We start from the raw sequence: 9,590 nt of genomic DNA, 5'->3' as shown, positions 1-9,590 counted from the left end.
CACTGTGCCTGGGCAGCTCTCCTCTCCTTCCAGCTGCTCTGCACCAAAAACTGAACACAAAAGATGTGTTTGGGTTTTTTTTTTTTAAGCATAAACGTTTTTTCGCATCTCCACAGCTTTAGACAACATGGGGCTAGGCTGACCTCAGCCTGAAGCCTCCTCTCAGAGCTTTGGTTAGGCTGGCGAAGGCCTTTTGAACAGGGACCCTGGTACACAGGGTACGGGATTTTCCAAAAGCCCCATCAGAAGGACACGGTGCTGGTAGAGTGACCCCATGCCAGCAGTGGTGCTCAATTCCCACCTCCCGTGCAGCAGTCACCTCCCTCCTTGCACCTCCCACCTGTAAAACAGGGATTGCAATGATTTCAATGCAAGGACTCGCAGCTTAGACTGGATGGGGAAAAAAGGAGCTAAACTAATCCCTAGAAGCTCGACTGTCCCCTGGAGAAATGCAGGAGGATGAGAGCTGGCTGCTGCCTCCCAGCCTCAGCAGAGCATCCCCTCCCTGAGGGGCACCCCACGAGGTGCTGCTCCTCCCTGCGTCTTCTGGGAGGGCCAGAGCTTGACTTGTTTATGCTGCCATGAATTCCCCAGCCTGTAAACAGTCAGCCCAGAGCCTGCCAAGGGAAGAACAATGTTTTCCAGCTGCACTGCAGCACCAGCTTTCATACCACACACAGCGCTGCCAAGGCAAAGCCGGGCCCTTTCCTGAACATCCCTCTGCATCTGCAAAGCAGAAAGCTGAGGTGCTGCTGCAGCACAGCCTGCTCGTGGAGGGATGGCTGCCTCTTCTGGCAGGGAAATGGGGACTCAGCTCGTGCAATCCCGCTTGCAGACTCTCAGGATCAGTGCTGCGATCCCTCCATCCTGGGAGTGCTGCTCCATTGGCAGCAAAGAGCTGGGTTTGTTAAAAAACCTTGCAAGAACTGGTTCTGCAGTGACTGGGCTTGCAGTGATGTCCCAGCCCAGGGAGCCCTCCCCACAGATCAATTTGTGTATGAAAATATCAAAATGGGAAAGGCAGGGCATCAGCAGAGCTCGTTGGAAAGCTACAGCACACAATAGCTTGTACAGAATTAGCAAACTCTGGATCAGGCCCTCCCATAACCCCAGAAAGGCCCCAAAGGCTGTGGGGGCTCCTAGTCCATGGGCATCCCCACACAAACCTGCAGCCCTACACAACTCCTTGCAGGAGGAGGCGGGATGGTGAGACCACACTGGCACCACCTCCCCTGGGAGATTCAGGCAGGGAGAGCTGCTGCCCGCACAGCCCGACCCCGGGCAGCACAGCCCAGCTCGCACCGGGGGCTCCATGGGTCCAGGCCAGACACCGACAGCTGGAAAAATGCAGAAAAGGCTCATTTCTTTTCCCTTTTCCCCCTTGCATGGCCTCCCATGGTGCCTACCCAGCTCTCTGGTACACCCAGCATATTGCTGGCAAGCGGCTGGTGCGGTCCCTGGCACGGGGAACCCAGGGGCTGCAGGAGCGCAGACCCCTACAGCAGAAGCTGCAGCCAGAGCAGTGGCGATGCAGCCAGTGGGCTCTAGCTGAAATAAAGCTCCTTCATCCCATCCGCCCTGCAGTCTCGGAAAGCCAAGGAACAGGAGCTTGCAGGCAGCGGGATTTGGACACACAGCTTCCATCCCTCCCTCCCTGCATGTGCACACCCTCCAGGACACTGGGACACTCCCATCCCCCCTGTGCCACACTGCAGGTCCCCAAAGGAGTCACAGGTTGCAACTGTTCAAACCAAACAACCAAGGTATGCAAACCCTCTTGCTGCTCTTGATTCCCACACGAGGCATTTCTTCCCTAGTACTTGTAGCGCAGTTGCATCTGCTGTCTGAGCTGCTCAGCACAATCTCTTAAATACAAGAAAACTCAACCAGCAGGAAATTATAGCCAAATTGCTGGAAATACCAGCAAAGATCAGGGCTCTGGTATAGAAGCAGCAGTGCAACCCTTTGAGCCCTAACATGCTCTCTGACTGCTCAAACCAGTGCAGGGCTCCCAGGAGAGCGGGCAAGGGAGCTCTCTGCAAGGCTTCGGTGAGTCCTGACACCCCTTCGGGTGTTCCTCTTGGGGACGTGCCTATGGTTAATGCACCCCAAGACGCAGGAAGATGCACAGGACCATGGGCCATATCACATCGCCAGCTTTAATGACAGCTGAACTCAAGCCAGCTCCTCGGGAGCGGGGTTTGCTGACTCCTAAGGCAAAGACCCCCATGCTGAGCCCGAGCTGCTGCTCCTGAGGAGGCTCCAGAGAGGACAAACATCATCGCAGAAGAACAAAAAACAACTCGCAGAGCACGTTGCAGGCAGCTGGCGCAGAGGGAGAACTCACCCACGACCATGATGTTGAACTCGAACCCCTGCTTCATGGCTTTCCGTCTCATCTGCTCCAGGATGGCATCTATCCCTACGTAGCCAAAGTCTGCAGCCGGTTTCTCTGGCCGCGTTGGCACCGGCTGCTTGGGGCCGGCATCCCGTGGAGTGTCCGTCATGCTGAGTGCGTGGCTGGGAACTGCCTCTGGACCTGTGGAGGCAAAGAGAGGGTGGTCAGGGCTGGCAGGCAGTGCCGAGCACACCGGGATGCTGCTCCTAGTAGGGAATGAAAGGAGCTGCCTACTGCTTCCAAAGCAGGAATAAAGCATGTGCAGGGACTCAGGGCACCGGGAGGCTAAGAGGGAGGAGGCACACGGGATCTTCCTTCACCTGTAATTACATTAAATTTGGGATTCCCCTTCTTAACTTACTGAATTCGCCTTGATCCCTGCTCACATCACCAAGCCTACCGCAGCAAAAGGGTGCTGCTACAGAGGGAGCAGGCACACCAGGTCCCACGAGCAGCCAGTCCGCTGCTGTGGAGCGGGACCCAGCACTAAGAAAAGTCCTCAACACAAGTCTGGGAGTTTATTTAGTGAGTGACAAAGGCTTTTAGCAACACGGCCTTGTGCCCAGGCGCTGCTGTTAGAGGCTTGCAGACCTACACAGCCTGCCCACTCCTCCGTACCACTGTAATTACAGGGCTATGCAGATTACTGGTGGGAATGCCTCGCGGCCACGCTTCGGGGAACTGGTTGGCTTTGCAGACACAGAAAAGTCCCCGGTGTCGGCACACGTGCCCTCCTCGAGCTCCAGCTGACGCGGCACAGAGGCTGCCGGCCCCAGCTTGCTTCTCACCAAAAAACCAAAACCCAACAGATCTGCATCAAAACAGGTCATGCCAGACGACACCCACGCAGTCACGAAGCTTTCGCGATCCTGCTCTAATTCTGCCGATACCCAACTGAGGAACTCAAACCCTTTGACTTCCCACAGAGACAGGTTAGCAAAGAGCTTCAGGAGAAGCAAATGTACACCTACTGCCTCATTTAACACCTTCATAACAAAATCATAACAAAAAGCACCCCCTCCCCCAGGCACCAGCCAGGAGAATCAGCCACTGGGAAGGACAAACTGCCCTCGATGAGCTACGGGGCGATGCAGCCTGCTCCCACCCTGCCCCAGTGGGCACAGCAAATATCCCGACGGCAGAGCATGCACAAGCTCAGCCTGGTCCCTGCAAGCTCCTGGAGGTATCAGCCGTGCAGGGCAAGCTCCTCTACTCCAAGCCTGGAGAAGCAGATTTTAGGAAAACACACTTCTGAGAGCCCTCCCCACCCCGGGCTGCTGCTGATCCATGCCCTGGTCCCTACAGCCACAAGCATTTTATTTTTGTTGAGCCTTTTGCAAAGCTTATTTATTATTTTTTATTATTTATTTGATTACTATTAATTAACAATATTATTATTATTATTATTTACAAAGGACTCATTGCAAAGTCCTCATCCTCATTCCTTCAAACAGGAATATGGATCACAGCTCATCTGCCTCACCCCACTGTTGTTTCTGGCCTTTGATGAGATGCTGCCTGGTTTTCCCTCCCTCCAGCCGAAGGGATTTGGCTGTAGGAACATGGCTGGTCCAGAGGGGCTCCTCCAAACCCAAGCCCGTCAGCCCTTCTCCTCCAGTGACGGACAGGAGCCGCGGGAGCAGCATCAGACCGGAGCCTGCTGGGGTCTGCGAGGAGGAAGCGCTCATTTCCTGCCAGCACAGCGCACTTCCACGTGCTCAAATACAGGCCAAGCAGAAAAAATAGATAAAAATAATAAAAACCAAACCCACAACTGATCCCAAAGACTGTTGGGTTACCCTGAACCCTTTTTTCCAACTCTTGATCGTGGGCTGTGCCGACCAGCGTTACTCATAGAGTTGCTAGAGAGCAAACATGCCGTAGCTGACACGTGCGGTAGCACCATGCTCCTCCCCGGCTTTGCACCGGGCACACGCGGATTCAGGCTCTTGCACAGCTGGCAACACGCTGCCGCGCTGCTCCTTGCAAAGCTGACCAGCCCAGCATGCCCGAGGTCTCGCCACAGATCCTGAATTAGCCCCGTTCCAAAACAGCAAGGCCAAAAGTGGAAAAAAATCCTTACATACCACCAGGGGGAAAAAAAAAAGGAAAAAAAAAGAAAAAAAAAAAGACTAAACCACGTGGAAAATATGCTGCCACCGGCAGCAGCACAGGGTTATGCAACGGTTTTAACTCCTGCAGGCACCGCTTGCAAGAACAGGAGAGAGCCCAAAGCGTGCTGGCCCCGTGGGGTGGGACAGCAGCCTGGGAAATTGGTGCTGAGTCCAGCAGCATGCACAGAGAAATTAAAAAATTAAACAAATGGAGCAGAAAGCCACCCTCGGCTTGCAGTAAAGGCCAGGAGCACCTCCAGCACCTCCTGGCTGCTGTTTGTCTATCAAGCTCTGCTATCGAGCAGCTGGCAGCGTGCAGGAGGGGCTGACCCCCTCCCTGGGCAGGGGGACCTGCCCCCAGCACAGGGAGCAGACGCTACATGCTGCCTCACCACACCATGTTGCCTTCAGCGCGACCAGGAGGGCTCAGGACTCCCCAGCCCCCAGCAAGACAAAAGCCACAGGAAGTGCGGGGCGATGGCAGGCGGTTGTTTGTCACCGTGGAGCACGCAGGCGTGCTGCCACCTGGGATGTGCTCGAGCGAGCGGCACAGCCGGCAGCGCAGCCCACGCTGTCTCGGCTCGCCTGTGGGGAAAAAGTGATTTAAAGGACATTTCATTCTAGCACCTGGCTCCTGTTTGGGAAAAAATAAAAGAAAAATTAATATGTTGCAACTAGGAGTGTCTGCAGGACAGTAGGGATGCAAAGGCACAATGTCCTGGCAGCACCAGCAGACTCCCAAGGGAAATGCTGCAACCCAGACCTTCAGCTTCCCAGCACTTTTCTAGCAAGGACTCCAGCATCCCACTTGGCTCCAAGGGGCTTGTGCCAGCAGAGGCAGGATGAGTCCGAGCCGCAGGACCACTCCAAGGCACAGGCACATGGGGATGCTGTGCCAGGTGTCAGGGAGCACAGCTGGCAGACACTTGCCTAAAATAGAAAGATCCTAGAAATAAACTGGAGCAGAAGCGGTGGCTGCCTGGGACACACCACGGGCAGATCTTGTACTCGTCTGACCCATCGTGCTCTCTGCAGGGACGGTGCCAAACCCGCGGCGCTCTCGGTGCCAGCATCGCCGAGCTGACCCTTCCAGAGCGCCGCAAGGAGGGATGGATTAATAAACACCCTGTACTGTCATCAATACCTGACTGCCACTGAGTCCCCAGGAAGAGCAGGATCAGACCTCACACACCCTTGCCTCACCAGCGCCACCGTCACATGGCTGAAGCTGAGGAAGCCCAGGGGCTGCTCACTTTGCTGATGGGGGCAGAGAGCCCAGAGCCTGCAGCTCCCTTGGGCTTGTGCATTCCTGGATAAACATGAAGCACTCCGGAACACGTGCTTGTGCCATATTTAGACCTCCTTTGCCCGGGAAACCCTCTCCACGTGGGCACGGGAGATGTTGAGACCGTCAGGGCAGCTCTGCACTGAGCAGGAACAGAGGCAAGACTCCAGCCCGGGCGCCAGGCTGACTCAGGACAGCTGCTCCAAAGTTGATTTTGCCAAAGACTCCGGGCTGTTGCACTGTAATTGATGCGCGTCAGACATGAGCCAAATCCAACATCTGCGAAGCAGCAGATGAAAGGCACCCTGCGGGGAGGGGAGCCCCAGGGAGCCCCCCGGGGAGCCCCCAGCTCCTCCAGCCAGCTGGACGCCATGCACGGGCAGCCGTAGGACGGGCTTTGCGAAACACTGCTGGCGAGGGGCTGCCAGCAAGCCGGGGGCTTAGAAATGCTGCACTGGTGCCACGCGGCTGCAAGAACCCGGGACGCTGTGGGCAGGGGATGCAAACGCAGGCCATGGGCTCACCTGAAGTCCCGAACCCTGGGGCTGGGCAGTCCCCATCAAGGGACTTGGGAAAGCAATCTGTAGGAGACTGGTGTTTCCACTGGGGATACACAAAGGTTAAACAACTTTGGCAGATACTGAACCGGGAACATCTTGCATACCCCAGCTCGTCGCATACCCCCAGCTCGCAGGTAGACCCAGCAGCTCTATGCTCTGCTCCAGGGAGCACGGGGAGTGGGATGCTGGTTATCCAGGAGCCCAGCTCATCATGGACCTGGTGCTCAGCGGCTGCACAGAGCTGCCGGAGAGAGGCCAGGAGGCTGCACCTCTGCCACTGCTGCTCACCAAATCCTCCCCACCACCAGATTCAAACCATTCGCGCACGATATGGGTGCACATGTGATCAATGGAGAAATGCTAACGCTTGCTGGGTAAATCAAAGAAACATCCCTTGGATGCAGGGAGCACCAAGCATTTGCTACCTTTTGGTGATTCTGCAGCTGGTTCTGCAGAGCTACAAGCACCCAGCAGACCAACACGCTGCAGTGGGGATCAGTCCCCTTCCCTCCACACAATGGAGACTGGAAACACTGAGAGCTTCCAGATTTGTTGGATAGGTCCATGCGAACACAGAGAAGATTCACAGCAGCGAACAGCAGTATATCAGGGCATGAAAACACAACCGCTTCCCAGGCAGCTGAGCATCCACAGATATTTTCAAGGGAGCAGTGCAGACCAACCAACCTTTCAATTCTGGGGAGCAGCAATCTTACAAAACTGTGTCTCTAGGGTGTAACAGAGATCTTTTTAGAACCAGAGTGAATTTGTAGCTCCTGGTTAACTACAGCCCATCGGCAGGGCTGCAGCACGGGCAGCCCCTGGAGCCTCTCCCCTTTGCACACTGAGCTGGCGACCATGAGCTACGGAAATGGATCCAACCCGTGGAGGAGGTGGCAAAGCCACAGCTTTCCCTTCCAAGGGGACAGGCGGAGTCAGGAGGGGGGGAGGCAGCAAAGGTGGGGCTGGATGCACACCCAGCGTGGTCCAGGCACCGCTGCTTTCTTCAGCTGCCCAGTCAGTCACCGGGGGATCCCCCAGTGCCGAACGCAGCAGGTCTGTGCTGGTCCCGCAGGGATGCGTGGGTACCAAGGAATGCCAGGCACAGCTCAGTCCAAAACTGGGGGGGGGTGCGTACAGCCAGCACCCCGGAGGAGGGCTCAGCCTGGGGTGCAGAGCCACTGCCGCAGATCCTGCAGCACCAAACTGTAACTAAGGGACGTTTCTATTATTCAGTTGCAATCATCTGTGCCCGGCTGGCAGAGCCAGGCCCAAGCTGGAGCCTGTCCCTCACATCCCTGGGCACCAGGCTATGGTTTCAGGCTGGCCGCCAGCCCAGGCCCACCTACCAACTGGTTACGTTTCCTTCTCAGCTTGCATTTCCACCTGGGTGCCAACAGACACAACCTAGAAATAGCAGCGGATGCTTAACTACACTTTATCAGACCAAGAGCTGTCAGAGAGGCGGCCAGGTGCCTCCTGAGCATGCAAGATGCTCCACGCTTGAAGCCTTTTACTCACACAGGGCCACAGATCCATTTTCAGAGATCAAAAAAGGAGGCAGCAATTCCTGCTCTGGAGAGAGCGCTTCGGTAGGCAACCCGGCAAGGCCACAGCTCTGAGCCCCGGGCACGAGCCCGAGCCCCCGGCACACACCATGCGCAGCTGTGCAGGTCGAGCTGTCCCCGCTCACCGCCTGTGCTTCCGTCCTCACTCACTGCTCCGGAAACAGCCCTCTGCAGCTCACCCCAACGGCCCTCTGCAGCTCACCCCAACACTCCTCTGTAGCTCACCCCTCTGCAGCTCACCCCAACGGCCCTCTGCAGCTCACCAGTCACTGGCTCTTTTATTTACAAGAGATGGATGCTCCAGGGCTCCCCATTGCTGCTTCCCTTCCTGTCTTAACCCTCTGGCTGCCACAGGCTCCGGTCGCGGGTGTTTCTGGGCTGGGATGCAGCAAGCTCATCCCAGAGCTCAAACTGTGGTGCCAGCTCTGCCTTGGGCACAACCCTGAGCACTCACAAAGTGCTGCCTGAGAGCTCAGGCGCAAGCCCCCATGCCGCCTTGGCGTGCCCCAGGTCCAGCGTGAGGCCGACCACCGCCCTTCCCCGGCTCAGACACGTGCCAGCCCTTGCAGTACAGCCGGCAGGCGTACATCCTCATTTCTCCAGCCATGTGAGGCAGCAGCTCTAAACCACTTAGAGGGACCTGCAAGGAGTTGTTACGCTCTTCTCCTTCTGCCTGCCTAGAGAAGTTTAAGCAGAAGACGATGATCATAAACAACCCCAAGTCTTGCCTGCTCCAGCCTTGCAAACTGAGCCCTGAGCCTCCAGCACATGGAGGTCTCTGGCCACGTAGCCCTCATGGTCTCCCTCCGTTAAGCAGCTTCACTCGGAGGCGGAGTGAGAGCTGACCCTGAGACCAGCCCTGCCTTGCTGGGGACAGCCCCGCCACAGGGGAACTCTCCTGCGCACCAGTGCCACCGACAGCTACTCCATCAACCGGCCCCACGCAGCGAAACACCGGCAACCAGCACAGCCCTTGCTCCCCACAGACAGGCTCAGGGTGCTCGTGCCCGGGGGGGTCCGAGGACCCACACAAAGCTGATTCCCTAGTGGGTCTGGGGAGGGGACCCCCTCCCAATCCCCTGCCTACCCTGGGCGATGGTGTTCAGCACAGGAGGGACACGGAGACCCTTCCCAGCCCCTGGGCAAGAGAAAGCACCTCTCACCCCGTCACCGCTTCCCTGCGGAGCGCTGTGCTTTGAAAACAAAGAGGCAGCGCTCCACAAACTCGGCTTGCCCAAAAAGAGGTGCAGGAGGAACGCGTCCTGTTGCAGGCCCCGCATGGGCACCTCGGCACTGACACCCGGGCACGGCTGCGTCTGCCGTGCTTGAAACCCGGGGCTGGCCTGAGCCCGCACGCCCGATGGAGCGACCGACTGCTGCACCTATGGCAAAAAAATAACTAAAAAAAGGCAAACCAGCAGCGCCAGGGCTGCCAGCACCCCGAGGTACGGCAGTAACCAGTGCTCAAGGAGGGATTTACACCCTAGGGGTTTAGTTTAGCTTTTTAAAAAATTTTTTTGTTTGTTTGTTTGTTTTGTTGGTTTTTTTTCCTTGGGTTTTCGCTTTGGTTTTTTAGGGGTAGGGGGTTTTTTTCGTTTCTTTTTTGTTGGGTCTTTTTTTTACGAAGGGCAGCTGCACCCCGGACGCCCCGAGAGCCCCGTTTAC

At 56.6% G+C, this 9,590-nt stretch overlaps 1 protein-coding gene across 1 annotated transcript in view; it reads right to left on the bottom strand.

The window, feature by feature from the left end:
• SEPTIN9 (septin 9) overlaps nt 1-9,590 on the bottom strand; it is a 109,888-nt gene that overhangs the window by 17,377 nt on the left and 82,921 nt on the right. The window contains exon 4 of the mRNA XM_035893396.1: nt 2,348-2,539. Coding sequence (XP_035749289.1) covers nt 2,348-2,539 — 192 coding nt within the window. The remainder of the gene's footprint in view (nt 1-2,347; nt 2,540-9,590) is intronic.

This window comes from Egretta garzetta, unplaced genomic scaffold (assembly GCF_000687185.1).
Source record: "Egretta garzetta isolate BGI_Z169 unplaced genomic scaffold, ASM68718v1 scaffold34, whole genome shotgun sequence".
Classification (NCBI taxonomy): domain Eukaryota; kingdom Metazoa; phylum Chordata; class Aves; order Pelecaniformes; family Ardeidae; genus Egretta; species Egretta garzetta.
Note: the sequence above shows the minus strand (reverse complement) of the source record. Positions and strands in the feature narration are given on the sequence as shown.